The 18,239-nt window shown below is 39.7% G+C and overlaps 1 protein-coding gene across 5 annotated transcripts in view; it reads left to right on the forward strand.

Moving 5' to 3' along the window:
• The window catches only part of Pdgfd (platelet derived growth factor D), a 226,787-nt gene extending 213,364 nt beyond the window's left edge, over positions 1 to 13,423 (forward strand). For all 5 annotated transcript variants that reach the window (XM_026779588.1, XM_026779589.1, XM_013346087.2 and 2 more), the window contains one exon: positions 11,023 to 13,423. In XM_026779588.1, the coding sequence (XP_026635389.1) occupies positions 11,023 to 11,148 (126 nt within the window). In that variant the 3' untranslated portion in view covers positions 11,149 to 13,423. The remainder of the gene's footprint in view (positions 1 to 11,022) is intronic.
• Positions 13,424 to 18,239: the final 4,816 nt, after the last annotated feature.

The raw sequence follows: 18,239 nt of genomic DNA on the forward strand, positions 1-18,239 counted from the left end.
TTTACAACTTCATGAACATTAATCAATAATATGTAAACAATTTGACAAATAACACATGATACTAAGTATAAATTGGGGTTGTTGCTCGTTTTTTGTCCTGAAAACAATGAAACACTAAATTTTAGGTAACTTCTGGACAAAAAAACAAAAAACAAAAAACAAACAAAAAAACATCTGAGCACATGAACACTAATGTCTTCATCCTAGGAGAGACAGGTCCCAGACAAGTGGTCAGGCTCGACTTAGAGCAGCAGAACTTACCATTTTACACCCGCCCAAAAAGTGTTTTCTTAGTCTTAAGAGTAGCTGGGTCCGCCTCACTGCTTTCTCATACCAACAGAGAGCTAGCTGTCACCCCGCTCTTTATGTTCTGTGTATGAGCTGATGAACCCTAGACGGGAGGTTGCCCTTCAGGCTCAGAATGTCAGTTTTGTGATGTTTACAAAAAAGATAAATATGGGGTTCAGTAATTGGTGGGAGCTAAAATAATCTAGGAGTGGCAATATCTCCTGTGCAGTGACTGTGAGCCCCAGCCTGCAAGCCTGGCTCTGATGTATTTGGGGACTGCTTTCCTTTTGGCTTGACTCTGCGCGAAGAGGTTTCAGCTCAACTCTTTCTTTTCTTCACATTCTGTATTTGGGAAACTCCCAAAATGAGCACTGCATGGCAGACAGGTGGGTCTGTGCAATCTGAAGCGCACAGTACCATTCTTCCACTCGATTCTCTATTGTCTCTGTACACTGTAGCAGCCAGCCTTGAGCTGCTATTCACAATTAATAGAGTTTGATTTGATTGTGAGGTATAAAACATTGATGCTCTTTTGAAAGTTCAGTCAGTGGATAACATCTCATTGAAACACATGTTATAATATTTTTACCGCTAGGGCTCTGCAGAGTCCTATATGATATGACCCCGCCAAGCGCAGGATAAAAGCACCCAACAGCATCAATCACTCCGTCACTGACTGCACACCTGAAACAAACACTCCTGTCAACTTCCCCTCCAACTGCTGAAATACCCTGAAATGCGTCCTGATGGTCACTGTCATGTGCTCTGTGGAGAACGGCAGAGAGCTGCTTCCATTTTCAAAAATAGGAACGGTTTGAACTTCATCTCATTAGGAGAACTGTAAGCCCTTTATTCTGTTAGTTCTGTGCCTGTGCTCCCACCTTGGCTACAGTAAAGGCAGTTTCCCAGTCTGTGCTTGCAGCTGCTGAGATGTGAAATGAGTTTCTATGAGAGATGATGGCTTTAAGGGATTAAGAACTTGTGTAGCGAGCCTGTCTGCTTCCCCACAAGTATTTCAGTGCTTAACAGTCAGAGATAAGGATATGAGCAATTAGAAAGCTCTGGGTGAAGCTAGCATTGTCACTGTTTGCACAGCCATGATACTCCCCTTGTAGCAGGGTGAGCAGTCTTCAGTGCAGGATAAAGTTATTTCTGCTTTCAAACTTCAGGATAAATGAATTATATGTATTGTTTGCTGTGTAAAACTGAGGACCTGAGTTCAAATCCTTGGCACCCACATAAAACCTGGGTGTGCCCATCACTGTGACAGATAGAGTTGGGGCTTGTTGGCTGCCAGTCCAGCTCCATGCCCAGTGAGAGACCACTGCTCCAGATAATAGGGTGGAGATCAATAGAACAGGACATCAGAGGTCCTCCTTTGTCTACATGCAGATGTCCACAGGCATACATAACACACATGTAGACACATGCACACACATATATAAACACAAACATACATAAACACATGCACACACAATAAATAATTTGTTGAGTTTTGTAGGTCTCCTGATTCATAGCATTCTTTCATAGCATTCCTCTTATTCATTTTGAATGCATAGTGTAAAATTAGAAAACTATAATTTTCTCTACTCTTTCCGTGTTGACTGAGGATTTTCTGTCCTGCCTGGGTCCCGCAATGGTTATTTCCCGAAGAAATCACACAGAGGTCCACATTATAAACTGATTGGCCCATTAGCTCAGGCTTCCTATTAACTCTTATAACTTATATTAGCCCATTATTCTTATCTGTGATAGCTTTGTGGCTCAGTACCTTTTTCAGCGAGGCAGTCACATCTTGCTTCTTCTGTGTCTGGGCTAGGACTGCAGAGAGATGGGCTTCCTCCTTTCCAAAATTTTCCTGTTCTCCTTGACCCACCTCTACTTCCTGTCTGGTTGTCCCACCTATACTTCCTGCCTGGCTACTGACCAATCAGCATTTATTTAAAATATAATTGACAGAAAACAGATAATTGTCCCACACCATTTTCGAGTTTGTGACTGAGACCACACTGATAAGAGAGAGATAACAACAGAGACACGTATAGATCTAAAACATTTCACATGACCCAGGAGCCATCATAAAGAAACAAAGACCCTAGGAGCAGACTGGCCAGAGTGGGTTCTAGGGAGCAGGTCTGATAAAGTGTGCCAGGCAGTGGAATGTGAGTCTACGCTGATGACACAGCCTCTGGCCACTACCGTCACTCTTCTCTTCTGTCCCTTTGTACAAAAGATGACAAAGGGCCCACGGCTCACAGAAGGCTCTCTTCTTCAGTCAGGATACAGGGCTCACATAGGTTTGCTCATCCTGCTTCGTGGGGTTTATGACCTATTTCACAGCTGAGAAGATCTGTAAAATGACTTCTGCCCCTCAAAAATAATACTTTGGGTAGTGAGTCTAAAAAGCAATGCTCGGTTCATTCAGCAACTGATGGAAACAGATGCAGACCCACAACCAAATATTAGGTGGAGCTCAGGGATTCCTGTAGAAGGGAGGGGGAGGGATTGTGAGACAAAGAGGGATCAAGAACATCACAAGCAAACCCACAGAATCAACTAATGTAGGCTCTTAGGAGCTCACAGAGACTGAGCCGACAATCGGAGAGCCTGCATGGGACTTACCAAGGGCCTCTGTATATATGTTATAGTTATGTAGCTTGATATTTTTTGTAGGACTACAGGAGGAGCAGGGGCTGTCTCTGACACTTTTGCTAGCTTTGGGAGCCTACTCCTCATACTGGGTCACCTTTCTCAGTCTTAACACTTGGGGAGGTGTTTATTCTTACTGCAGCTTGACATGCCGTGTTTCGTTGATACTCATGCTAGGTCTGCTTTTTCCTGAACAGAAATGGGGGAGAAGTGGACTGAGGGATGGGAACAGACAGAGGGTGGGGAGCAAGACTGTGAGGAGAGAAATTGCAGCCAGAATGGAAAATGAAGAAAGAGCTAAAGAAATAAAAGCAAGGCTCAGGGCTGGGTCAATAACTCAGTGGCAGAGTCCTTGTCTGGCACAGTCAGGTGCTAGGTTCAATCCCACTACTGCCAACAAATAACAATAATTCAAAGATATTATTTCACTTCCCCCCTACTGATTTGTGACTGTTTGTCATCCTTTGTTCTCAATGGCTGTTGAAGGGAAGAAGCCACTTTTTGGTTCCTGGCCACTTAGCCCGAAATAATCACCCAAAAAACTGTATTAATTAAATCACTGCTTGGCCCATTAGCTCTAGCTTCTTATTGGCTAACTCTTACATCTTAATTTAACCCATCTCCATTAATCTGTGCATCACCATCACCACAAGGTCGTGGCCTACCAGCAAAGATTCAGCATATCTGTCACCAGTGGCAGTTCCATGGCTTCTCTTTGACTCTGCCTTCCTTCTCCCATGCCAGTTTTTTCTTCATTAACCAATAAAAGCAACATATAGACAGAAGAGCCTCCCACACCAAATGGCCACAGCCATTGAGTCAACAGTCAAAATCTTAGAAGACAGTAGACAATTTTATGTATTTTATTTGTTTATTTTCTCTGTCATTCCGCTATTGATACTATCATGATGTTGTGCATTAATCAGAGTTCTTTAGCAGGACAAGAGTGATGGAAGTGGAGTGTGTGAGAGGCGGAGAGAGAGACAGAGAAATAGAATGTGAGAATTTATTAAATTGGTGTATGTTTGGATGCGTCAGCCATCCCAGTCTGGCACCAAACACCTGGAGGGTTCCTGCAGGGCAGCTGTTCCTTAGTCAAACCAGGAGGTGGAAATGCTGCTCTGATCTCCACAGAGAATCACAACACTGTAGGGACACCCAGGGAGATGCCCTGCCGTATTTAGGGTACATCACCACAAGTCTGCTAAGGCACTCAAGTCAGCTCCTCGGTTTAGGGTCCCAGTGCACTGACTTTAGGGTATGTTAAGCTGACATTAAAGTCTAACATCACATGTTAGCTTTTCTGCCTGAACTGTCCAGCAGAACTTGCTGCGATTATAGTGTGAACTCTGCATGTCAGCGCAGCCCGCAGCAGAGGGAGAAGGGAGTTCCTAGCCAGCTGTGACTGCCAAGTATCTGACATGTGCATAATGCAGACAGGAAGTGAATTTTTAATTTAATTCCATCATAAGTAATTGCCTCACAGTTCAGTGGATTCCGTGTTGTATAGAGCTGAGATCTCTCTGTTGCCAATGCTGTGACCCTTTAATACAGTTCCTCATGTTGTAGTGACCAACCACAAAATTATTTCTATTACTACTTCATAGCTATAATTTGGCTACTGTTATGAATCTTTATGTTTATTTATCTATGTTCTCCAATGGTCTTAGGTGACCCTCATGAAAGAGTTGTTTGCCCACAAAAATATGACCCACAGGTTGAGAATTACTGATGGCATCTAGACTCATCCTTGCCTTTTTTTATTAATATAGAATTTTAATTTAATTTTATATTAAAATAAGATTATAGTATGAAGGCTAGAAGATATAAGCAGTCATTTATCCCTGAAATACAAGCTTCATAAGAATAAAGTAATGTCCCTAGTCTATTCTGGAAAAATGAACAGCTAGTTTTAGGACATAATGAGAAAGAAGAAAGGCTCCAAGGAGGAGTGAGTCCATGGTACAATGCTAAGACGTTAAATTCCGACTGAATATTTTAAATAAGTGTACTGTTGTATTTTCCATATTGGACAGTTGTTACTAAAACTGACACTTAACCAAACAAAATGAGATCTAAAAGACCAAGAGCTCAGATGTTCTACCCTCTGCAAAAGGAGTGGTGAAGTTGAGGTCATGAATGTCACTAACCACAGTGAAAGTCAGGGAATCTTTGGTATCAGTTTCTTGGAAGTAGCATTCATGGAGCAGACAGAGAACTTTTCTCAACCTTTGGATGGACCATGAGTCACACCTGTTTTCCTGCTGTGTGAGAGGGAACCAGGACAGGAAGGAGAAAGAAACACATTAAGTTCAAGGTTTGCCAACCAGGCAGCAGCTGAATGCTAGCCAAGGAAATCCCTCAGTCCAAAAGAAGCCTACAACTTGAAGGCTTTAAGAAGCCTTCCAATAGCCTGATATCCATCAACTGTTCTACTTTTCACTATCTCTTACTGAAATTTTTAAGCAATATAAAGGGATTGGTGCTTAAAGGGCCATGTGATTGCAAAAGAAGAAAGCTACGGTATGGGATGTTGCATATATAAACAGCTTGTATAAGAAGGGAGTTTAGTCATTTTCAGAATGACAATCATAATACTTATGCTTCTTCCCGTGTGGAGATGAGAGGTGACTGACAGCATCCAGAGACTGTAAACCACAAGGCAAATGTGAACAGACCTCTGAGATCCAGTGGCCCCACAGTCTCTATGCTGAATGCTTCCCAGCCCTGCTCACTCACTTGCCTTAGCAAACATGCAAGGGATACAACACTCTCAGGACCAACAAGTCCCACCTGTGTTTTAACAGACACATGAGTTGTTCTAGAACTCCATGCACGACAGCTCCCATGTTTTTCTGCAGCAGAAAGGCTAAATATGTTTACAGGGTTCCTCTAAATTGCTATTAAGATAGTTTTGCCATTTAATTCTACAAAGGTCCTCATGGTAATTCTGGCATGCTCATGTATAGTTTTTATTTGAAACAAATATCCACAGATGTCAAAATTGCCTTTTCAGAAGTCATGAGCATTTCCTAAACTGTCACTGTAACCCAGGTCTCTGTCACCTTCAATCTTTTCTGTGTATCATTTAAGCTGTTCTTCGACACTGTCTTTCTTTGGTAGTACTGTCCCTTAGACACAGTTCAGTGATTCACACGCACTGCCCAGGCTCTGCTGAGTCATTACCCAGAGAAAAAAAACATAATTCCTCTTCCCAATAGCTTTCCTTAGACACTCGAGTTTCAGAGTAATTCACCTCCATCCCTAAGACTGTGTGAATCTCTATATTCATATGAAATTTTTACACGTGAGAAAAGGCAATAGAGAAGCAAAAATAGGAGTTTATTTGTTTCTTAAGGAACTAAATCTCTGCATTGAATACTGCTTGTTTTCAAAGTTATGTAAAATATTAAATAAACTCTTAATGATTTAGGTTTATATAAAACATTTGCTCTGAAATATGTACTTGTATTTCTATGCCAGCCATTAATTTGGGAACTGTTAAAAGGTTTTAACAACTTTTTTTATATTCCCAATAAACAAGAGCTCAAGTCAGCAAATAGCTTTTTCTGCCTGGTATTATTTTATTAGTGTAAGAGCCTTATAGCAATGACTCATTCACTGGTTTATTGGCAACAAGGCACAGGATAGTAGTCAAACATCTTGTGGGATTATGACACTGGTAATTGATAAAGCTTGGCATAAAAGTCATCGACTGGGTCTGTCACTTTCCATTTGGTAGATGCCAATTTTCTGGGCTTCACATGGTTTTTTCAGACAATGAAAAGGAGTAAAGATTTCCAATTTTGCCCGTAGGTGCTGAACTATGGCTGGCTGCACCTCAGTGGATTTTCATTTCCGCTGTATACGTGCAGCTGTGAATGATAGCTTGGAAAATAGGAAAGCATTTTATGACTGTACCATTACCAAGTTCCTTTGGCTGCTGTCATTAATTCAACGGTCACTTCTCTTTAAAGGTGGCCAGGTAACCCATAACCTACCAGTTTGCTCTTGCTGATAAGAGTTTTTCATTTTTCTTTTAACTTTCCATGCTTCCTCCAATCAGCCTTGCTTTCTTCATTTTTTTAATACCATGTACCTGACTTAAAACTATTACATGGTCTGAAAGCTTTGAACATGAGTGCTGGGATCAGCCATTAAAGCAGTTCAATTTCCACTTTGTTTAAATAGTGCTTTTCTGGCGTATCTGGAGAAAGTGTCTGTCAATTCATTTTTTTTCTTAGCAGCAAAACACATATATATTGTGCTCTTGTAGCTTCTTATTTAAAAAAAGGGGGAAATCCCTGAAGAATCAGAAGACCAACTAGAAAACCTGTCCAGACTCTTATAACAAACATTCACTTTGTTTGCCATCAAATGGGAAGCAACCAACAGAAGACTGCTGTTCCAGGTGCCTGTCAATGGAAATTATCAGAGCTTAATAATGGTCTACTGTAAACAAACACTTAGGAAGCTCCGCTTCTTAGGAATCATGTCACTCCCCAGTACCCCTCATCCTGCTTACATGCAGATGGTCTGGGACAATAGTAAGGAAAATATACTAGAGAAATTCTTGGTGACGCTACAAGGATCCAACCCAGTCCTGTCCGGAACCTTCTTACTAAATACGGCAGACTTTTCCTATTTGTTTTCAGCAGGACTAGTTGATACCCCAAAGTTCATGTATTATATGGATTTTCATGGAAGAACAAGAGCTTTTTCTTTCTGTATTGAATTTACCTGATTGTTTCCATATTGCCTCCTGTGTTTGTTGGAGGCTAGATCACAGGGAAGACGTGAAAGAAAGAAAATTATCCATATATTTCCACATATCACCTTCACCAAGATACGTGTTTCAGGATCTGCTTTGCGGCCAACATGCTGCTTAGAAGCACAAGCCAAATCTTCTGTGCTTAAGGACCTACTTAGGCCACCTGGAGCTGATTGCGTTCTGGTTCTCTCACTGACAAGCTCCGTGATTTCAAGCAAGTAACTTAATCCCTCTCTTAATGCACACCTTATTATCATCTGGTGGAGTCCGAATAATTTCATACCTGCAAAGCCGGTTACAATAGGGTTTGGTATCTGGGACATACTTAATGTTGGAGATAATATTTACCATCTTTATTTTTACAATCCATTTACCAGAGAGGACATAAAAATGTATACAGAATTGTGTGACACAGATTATGCATGTGTAATTGTAGGAGTGTCATAGGAGAAAATTATACAATCTATGATATTGTCATTTGAACTTAGTGGAGCATGGTCCTTTTTTGTTGTTGTTGTTGTTGTTGGTTGGTTGGTTGTTTTTGAAACCATTCTTTTGAATCAAACTCCAGGTCCCTTGCTGGAATGAACATAAAAAGCATGGTTGTATTCTGCCTTGCTGGAAAGCCCAACAAACAGCTTTGCTAAAGGCTAAAGAAACAAAGACTGGGGCTGGAGAGATGGCTCAGAGGTTAAGAGCATTGCCTGCCCTTCCAAAGGTCCTGAGTTCAATTCCCAGCAACCACATGGTGGCTCACAACCATCTGTAAAGAGGTCTGGCGCCCTCTTCTGACCTTCAGGCATACAGACAGAATATTGTATACATAATAAATAAATATTAAAAAAAAAAAGAAACAAAGACTGTGGACTGGGAGGCTTGGTCCTAAGGAATCTTGACATAGTTGTTCTTAATACATGTTTTGGGTTTGGTTAAGACTTTCAGCACTCACTGTAAGAGTAATAAAATGTCTAAGAACACAGTTCATAGTGTACAATTGTAGAGATACCATAGAAAGTTATGCAGGCATTAAAGTAAATCCCCCACCCCGCCCCATGTAATCTTCAGTGAGGTCCAAAGTATACCAAACAAAGCATAAGGACCTCCCACTGAACTTCACACTCAGCTCTAAGCAAAACTTCAGATACAGAAGGAAGTAGTAGGTATAACGGAGAGAGACATGTTGTCAGCAATCTGAAAGCTAGGAGGTAATATTCTGGTTCAGAGCCTACAGAAGTCTTCTACAGAAGACTGTAGAAGAAGGACTTCCGTAACTTATAAACTTTCCTGTCTGATCAATAAATCATGCATAGCCATACATCTCCACCATGTAACAATGACCAGACATGGGGAAAACCTGCACAGAGTTTTGGAAAACTGCAAGATGCTGCACAATTGTTGGTCAGTATCATGGTGAGGAAAGAAATAGAACATACAGGCTGGTGGAAACCTGTCTACGTACAGAAGAGAAGGGATAAGCTGGCTAAGACAAGTTTGCAATGTTACCAAGTGTATATCCCCGGGACAGTGCTTGACTCAGTGAAGCCTACAGCAGACAAGAAGGCATAGAGTCTCTGCAAAATTATTTTAGGGGCCCGAGAGACGGCTTGGGAGATATAAATACTTTCTATGCAAGCCTGCCAACAGTATTCAATCCCCACGAAACCCACAGTAGGAGAGAATTAACTCCCAAAAGTTGTCCTCTGACCTCCGCTGACTCACACACACACACTCACACACACACACACCACATACACTCTTTCACACACACACACACACACACACACACCACATCACATACACTCTTTCACACACACACACCACATACACTTTCACACACACACACACACACACACCACATACACTCTTTCACACACACACACACACCACATATGCTCTTTCACACACACACACACACCACATACACTCTTTCACACACACACACCACATACGCTCTTTCACACACACACACACACACACCACATACACTCTTTCACACACACACACCACATACACTCTTTCACACACACACACCACATACACTCTTTCACACACACACACTACATACACTCTTTCACACACACACACACACACACGCACACCACATACACTCTTTGACACACACACCATGCAAACAGCAGTAATAACAAATAATTTTAATGGAATAAAAATTATTTTATACTTACTTATTTTAAAAAGTTATTATATATACTTATTGAGTATAGTAACACAATGATGATATACAAATATTAGTGTGCAAGTATTATGTTGTAGCTCAGTCTTTTGAATTGCAGAAAGCATTATATAGTCACATTAATTAGTCACTAATGGCCCTCTGGGGGAGCGGAGGAGAGATTTGCTTTAATCTAGCATTTATTCATATTGGCATTCTGCTCAAACCTTATCATCCTGTCCTTGGAGTTAAAATATTTAGCATTATATTTGTTTACAACACATGCTTTGCTAAGAAGAGCAATGATATATTTCTACAGTACTTAGCTTAGCTTAGGCCTTTAGGAGGCTATCAATACTGTCCACTAAGACACCTGAAGACATCTTCCTACTGGCAGAAAGGCAGGGACATTATTCTGGGAGGGGTTATGGGGTCAATGGCTATTTGTAGAAATATCTAATGTGCTTATTTCTACATCAACTTTATCTCATTCACTGGACTTTTCAAAGGCTTGTGTACTGTCTTAGGATTTCTATTGCTTTGAAGAGACACCAAACCAAGTAACCAAGGCAACTTTTTTTTAATTGATTTTTATTGAGCTCTACCTTTTTTTCTGCTCCCTTCCCTGCCTCTCCCCTCCCCTCTTCAACCCTATCCAAAGGTCCCCATGCTCCCAATTTACTCAAGAGATCTCGTCTTTTTCTACCTTCCATGTAGATTAGATCTATGTAAGTCTCCCTTAGTGTCCTCATTGTTGTGGAAAATATTTAATTTGGGGTTGGCTTGCAGTTTCAGAGGTTTAGTTCATTGATACCATGGAACGACATGGTGGCATGCAGGCAGACACAGTACAGGAGAAGGAGCTAAGAGTTCTACATCTTGGTCTGCAGGCAACAGGAAGTAAACTGTGTGCCACACTGGGCGTAGCTTGACCATATAAGACGTCAAAGCCTATCTTCACAGTGACACACTTCCCTCAGTAAGGCCACACCTACTCCAATAATCCACACTTCTTAATAGTGACACTCCCTATTTTCCTTCAAACCACCACACATACTAGTTATCAGAAGGGGAACGGGCGGGTGGCATCTGGTTGAATTAAACCCCATGGGTTTTTTAATAGGAAATATGCTTCTTATTCTAGGTATTAAAGTTTGAGCCTGGCCATTTCAAGAGAAGAGGCAAAGCTAAGAACATGGCTCTCATAGATATCCAGTTGGATCACCATGAGCGGTGTGACTGTGTCTGCAGCTCAAGACCACCACGATAAGACACCATGCATACATGAAGAATAAAAAGCTCTTTAGGTCCAGACATGGTAAGGGACTCATCCCACCCTAAGCAACCAAAATTGCTTCTCAGCTGCAGTGCAGTGAACACAGGTGAAACCTCGCTTTGTTGGTGCCATAGCAAGAAACAGATACCATTAGCTTCTATATCCATAAATATAGGAATTCATTTATTAGTAGTATGTGAAGATATGTATGTATCCTGAGATACATGTCTATCTCCATGTGTGTAAATAGATGAAATATTTTATTCAGTATATTTACTGAGGTCCTCCAAAGACAAATGATTAGATTATTACTCAATAATTTTGCTGTATTAAGGAATGTGTCAAACATGAAAACATCTCTTTAAAAAACTCAGAATATAAATTTTTTGAAATGTTTCACAAAACATATCAGATCTTGTTCTCTTAAAGAAGGCTTTTGTCCATTAAACAAAAGATGAGAGATTCTTGTGTATATCTTAATTCCATGGCAAAAATAAAGTTTCCAGGGGCAAAAGCAAATATTTAAATATTTTCTGCATGAGATGCACTGCACACATACAAATACGAACAGTAATTATCTTTCTTTCCCCGAAAGAACACCAAATAATACACGGTTGTTAAGTATCAAATCAAGTCCTCTTTTATGTATTTTGTCAAGGCAAGCTCGCTCATTGAGCATGCTTCTCGATGTTGCTCAGGAAGTGTTGTGATAGTCCTTCATGAAGCAATCAATAGATTTCAGCAGAATTTTTGATTCTTTTCTGCAGAAAAGCAAGTATTTTCAGGAATAGCATGCCATTATGCCTAAGCCTCTCAACATGGCATTCACAGGAAGATGTGGATCATAGAAAGTCGGAAATAAGCAAATATTGACATAACTGGGAATTGAATAGGCTATTAGATACAGTTTGCATTTAAAAATTGATCTACATTCTCCAAACTGTGCCAGTCTTTCTCTGTTTTGTTTTTGTTTCTGTGTTTTCAATACATATGCATGGGCTTATCATGTTATATCAGACAGGCCATCATGAAATATAGCCCAAAAGCTTTTATGTGTTAACAAAATAACTTTTATTTATATAAATTCCTAATTCTATAGTTAAGATTCTGAATACATATTCTGAATCAGTGGAAATTAGATGTGAGATTTCCTGTCCTTTGCAATCTTCAGACTCTGTTCTGTAGAACCTGCTACACAATACGGTTGTTAAGGATCAAATCAAGTCCTCTTTTATGTATTTTGTCAAGGCAAGCTCGCTCACTGGGCATGCTTCTCGATGAATTGCTCAGGAAGTGTTGTGATAGTCCTTCATGAGGCAATCAATAAGTTTCAGCAGAATTTTTGATTCTTTTCTGCAGAAAAGCAAGTATTTTCAGGAATACCATGCCATTATGCCTTACCCTGCTTTCCTCCGGAAAGCTTTATGCATTGGTTATTAGGAATGAGAGTCAGTTTCCCTCAGTAGCTCCCTTGTGTCTACACCAACGTGACTGAGTCCAGAAACGGGAAGTCATTCATCTCTCTCTCCAAAGCAAGAAACTTAGGAGGAGACACTGAAGTCAGGTTCACCTGGGCTAGTCTCTGGGAACTACATTCTTCTTCCTGCCTTGGGAGTAGAAAAGAGAAGTGATTTCTTCTGTGAATCCATTGCTTCCCTGAGCATCAGATGATCAGCTCAAACATACCTGCATAGCTAAGTACGATGCCATCCAATCCAAGTTGCCAGCTGTGCCGAGCAGACCTGTGCTTATTGTCACATGTCTTCTGAAAGTTCAGTTTCTACTCAATGAGCATCAGGATTAAATACTGTGTTGGTTGGCTGTCCAGCTTGAGAAGTGCCCCAGGGCCTTTTCCTCCATGCCCACTTACAGGTTTCCTGTGAAGCAACGACTTCCCGTACCAAAACTAAGTTGTAGTTTACCTCACTCACTGTATAGCGCACAGCTCACACCATAGATGTAAACACAAGCATTAGAGTGCTCTACACAATTCCCAATAAAGCTCCCAGCCCGCGATAACCAGGTAAAGCCTTGTTGTCCTTTATTTACTAGCTGCAGGATAAGCAGGCATATATACCGAGGCCTCCTTCCCTTTCTTGAAAGTCTTACTAAACACTCTCTCTTGGTATTCTGTTATCTATTCCACATCCAACATGTAGCAAATAAATTTGCTTCATTGCCATCAAAGGACTGAGAATAAAAAACAAACCATTGTACAAATTGCATTTCAAAATAAACTAATAAATATACAGTCTGCATAACTCACTCACCTGGAATAATGCAGTTCACTCGGTGTGTTCTTATAGGGTAGAACACTCTCATAAGTGGAGGTTTTATGGGTTTTGGTTTGGTTTGGTTTTGGGTTGGTTTCAGTGTTTTGTTTTTTTTTTTTTTTTTCATATCAGTAACATGCAGCTTTTCCTCTCACAGTGTTTTCTTTTCTTTTTTATTTTATTTTTAAAAATGAAAACAAACTATTTTTTCATTTTACATATCAATCCCAGTTCCCACTCCCTCCTGTCCTCACAGCATTCTCTATAGAAACGTATTATGTTTCTTATCTTCATAAAAAATAAATACTGCTTTTGAACAAAATGGCTCAATTATTTAGAACTGAATTGAAACTTTAAAAGGTGTACAACATTACCAAGGTACTTTCACAAACGTTTCTAACGGGAATAGCAAGATGGGCAGTTGCTAAGAGGCCTGGCTCCTACCCACAGGCCTCCATGCTCCCTACCTTACAGTTGCGGCAGTGGTTGTTCCTTCCCCTCTCTTTGCTGCTGATCTTGGCTTCTTCTGTGTTTCTTTCTCCCGGTCAGCCTTTCTATGAGTTCTCCTCTAATATTGCCCACCTAAGAGAGTTCCTGTCCTTTCTCTTCCTTTAGGCCTTAAATTAAGATCATCATATCCTCACCCTCCTTTTCCCTGCCCTTCCATATGTATCTGGCTGGACCAGCTGGTGGGTCGCTGCTGCCCACTCAGGGAACCAGTTGAGGTTTCTCCCTGTGAAGAAGCATAGGCTATGACCACAAAGAGGGACCTCTTACAGTCAAGAACACTTGCTTCCAGATTGATCTTTATGGCATTCTGTCAGAGACAGAATTGAAGCTGCAAAGAGCTAAGGGAACCCTTGTTTCTAGCTTAGAGAATAAATAAGTACAGAAATGTGTGTGTTATATGAAAAAAATCAATATTATCAGCAGAAATATGAACCAATGTGTTAACCAGGGGTAGTAATGGAAAAAAGAAAAAAGAATACTGTGTGTGATAGTAAATTCAGATAGCTTAAAGAAAGCATCATGAAACCTATATGTAAAGCATTTAATGTAAGTGCATTAAAAATTTCACTTCATCTCCTAAAGTGTACATGCATACAGTTTTACTCCCCTGCTAACTCAACAGATATCCAAATGGCTCATATTCTCACAGGCTCTTCTGGTTCAGCACAAAGTTAAAATTCTCAGATCCGTATTCATTTCTGAATTCCTAGAAAATACATTTTTGTTTATTGGCGGCCCTATCATATGTTCTGGGAAATAGAATATTTATAGTGCATTGGTTTTATCAACATTAACTCAAATTCCATTGTTTTTAAAGATCAACTTGAACACTGATATCTACAAACATAAAAGAACCCTCTGAGATGTGTCAAATAAAATAGACATTATTGGATAATCTATGAGAAATTTGATTATTGCTGTTGAAGTTATATTTTCTTTTTATCCTTCTATTGAAAATAATTTTTTATACAATATTTTCTGGTTACAGTTTCCCTTCCTCAACTGTTCCCTGTCCCTCGCCACCCTTCAGCTCCACACTTTTTCTGTAGAGAACAAGCAGGCATCTAAGGGAAAATAATAAAATTAAGTAAACTACAGTAAGAAAAAACAAAAAAAAACAAGTCAGACTAGAACAAAACAAGTAAAAAGAAGGAAAAGAGCCAAAGAAAAACACAAGAAACACCTGTGGACACAGAGACACACACACTCACCACATCGGCATTCCATAGAAACACAAAACTGGAGGCAATAATGTATACACAAAGGATCTACGCCATTTAGAAAAAAGGCCTTGACTCAACATTATGAGACAAAGAATCTTCAGAGATACCTTTGAGTTTATTTTGTATTGACTGCCTACTGCTGGGCATGACCTACACTTAAGACTAGTTCATTTCCCCTGTGAGACTCACTTGGGGAAAACTAACTTTTTATTTGTTAAGTGCATATCAACTAGAGATAGCTTCTGGATTAGGGGTGGATGAAGACATGTGTCCACTTTTCTTCTCAACACGGACTCCATCTGGTACAGGCCCTGTGCATGCTGCCCCACAGTCTCCATGAGTTTTTATGTGTATCAGGCATGTTTAGAAGGCCTTGTTTCCTTGGTGTCTACATCCCTTCTATCTCTTGAATTCTAACCACCTCCTTTTCTGCAGAGTTCCCCATGCTGAGAAAAGAAATATTTGATGGGGATGTCACATTTAGAGCTAAGTATGACAAGGTCTCTGTATTTGTTCCCACCTGCTGCTAGAGAAAGCTTGTATGGTGCTGGCTGAGAAGACACTGACCTTGAGTAAAGCAGACCATTACTAAAAACCATTTTATTGATATGTTCCTTTAGCAGACAGTAGTATCTAGATTTACCCTAGGTCTCTGGGCTAGCTTGTCTCAGATTCTTGACCATCCAAGTACTATAGGATGTGGGTTCCTTCTCTTGGCATAGACCATAAATCCAATCAGATATTGATTGATTATTCCCACAAGTGTTGTGCCACTATTGCACTAACACAACTTGCATTCAAATCGCCATTGTAGATTCAAATCATCAATGGTTGTAGCTGGATGGATGCTTGCTTTTCTCCTTTGATGACATGCACAGTACAGTCTGATACCATGAACAGTAGAACACTACGCGATATGGGTGAAGAATCCAGACATCTTGGTAAAGACACTTGACTTCTCTACATTTGATGTGTAAGTGTTTTCTTCAGCAGTAGGACCTTACAATAAGTATACTAGGAGCAACAAACAGCACTAGCAGTCATTTAGATAATTTGCGGTTTCCCACCGGAACTCTTTCTCTAACAACTTGATTCAATGTAACCCATTCCTTGTACAAGAATCTTCATTTGTTGAAGAGAGATGTCCAGTTATGACACTGTCTCCCCTACTACTTAGAGATTTTCTTTAGAACACCTTCATAAATGTATGGCTTAGGAAGATTCTAGTATGGTAGGTTTTCATTACAACTCCTCTAAATGGCCCTTAGTTTTAGCTGCCCCATCCCCATCACTCTCTTTCCTCCCCATCACTGTTTGTTTCTTCCATTCTTATGTTCCCCCTCCCACAATGCAATCCATCTATAGCTATCTAATCTATTTCCGTTCCTAAGAAGATCCATCATTCCTGCCAGTCCCTTACTCTACACCTAACCTTTGTGGTGATACAGATTATAACTTATTATCAATGACTTAACAACTAGCATCCACATATAATTGAATACATGGTATGTTTGTCTTTATGGGTCTTGGTTACCTTCCTCGGGATATTATTTCTAGTTTTATTAATTTACCTGTGAGTTTCATGAGTTTATTTTTAATTAGTTGCTGAGTAATACTCCAATATGTAAAGGTACCACATTTGCTTTATCTATTCATCTATTGATGGACTTCTAGGTTGTGGCCAGCTTTTGGTTATTATGAATAGAGCATCAATAAACATGGCTGAGCAAGTATTTCTGAAGTAGGGTGAACAGTTCTTTGAGTACAAACCCAAGAGCAGTATAGCAGGATCTTGAGGCAGATCAATTACCAGAATCCTGAGGAACCAAAACTTAATGGCTATACTGGTTTGCTCTCTGACCATCAGCAGATAAATGTTCCCTTTTTCCACATCCACACTAGCATGGGTTATTTTTTTTCTTTTTTACCAGTTTTGCCATTCTGACAAGTGTAAGATAATATCTCTCAAAGAAATTTGAATATACATTTCCCTGATAGCTAACAATATTGAACATCTATTTACGTGTTTTCAGTCATCTAAGTTTTCATTTTTAAGGATTATCTGTTTATATCTATACCCCATTTTTATTGAATTATTTGTTTTCCTGATACCCAGTTTTTTGAGTTCTTTATATATTTTACAAATCAGCCTTCTACTGTATATGTAGTTAGTGGTCAAAATATTTTCTTATTCTTCAGTTTTGTCCAAATGATGGTGTCCTTTGCTATAAAAAAAAACCTTTTGGTTTCAAGAGATCCCATTTATTAAGTATTGTTTTCAATGCCTGTACTAATGATGTTTGTTCAGAATGTCTTTTCTTGTGCCAATGAGTTCAAGTTTATTCTCTATTTTGATTTTTAGCAGCGTCATTGTTTCTGATTTTATATTGAGGTGATGAATCCATTTAAAACTGAGTTTTGTTCAGGGTGATAGGTATGAGTAGGTTGCATTCCTCTAAATGTAGCCATCCAGTTTGACCAGCAGCATTTGTTGACGATGCTAACTTCTTTTTCAGATTGTATTTCTGGCTTTATCAAAAATCTGGTGTCCTCAGTTGTATGGATTTATGTCTGTGTCTTTAATTCAACTTCATTGATCAAAGTGTTTGTGTTTATGCCAATACCTGCTATTTTTATTATTATATTAAGATAGGTTATGCTGATACATGTAGCAGTTCTTTTATTATACAGGAATGTTTTAACAATCCTGGGTTTTTAATGTTCCGATATTAAGCTGAAAATAAAGATTTGTCCTTTCACAATAGGGAAGAAGTAGTGAATTTCTAGGTTTTCAGGGCTCCTAATAGTCATTGAGAGCCAGTCAGACGTTAGAATGATTGCCAGTGTCTAGGATTGCATTTCTTCCTTTAAAACTTGGATACATAAAATGTGTCAGTCCTAGCAAAACAGTTCAGTGTCCTTGCTTTTTGGAAAATAACAGTCTATGGGAAGAATCAGATAGAAATGTAAGGTGCGGTGTCTGGGAACTCTAGAAGAGAGACTTCTGAGCCAGGAAGGAATGTGTGTGTTCATGCTCCTCAAATCTACAGGGAATTCTGCTCCTAGTAATTATGAGGAC

This window comes from Microtus ochrogaster, chromosome 5, assembly GCF_000317375.1.
Source record: "Microtus ochrogaster isolate Prairie Vole_2 chromosome 5, MicOch1.0, whole genome shotgun sequence".
In the NCBI taxonomy this organism is placed as follows: Eukaryota; Metazoa; Chordata; class Mammalia; order Rodentia; family Cricetidae; genus Microtus; species Microtus ochrogaster.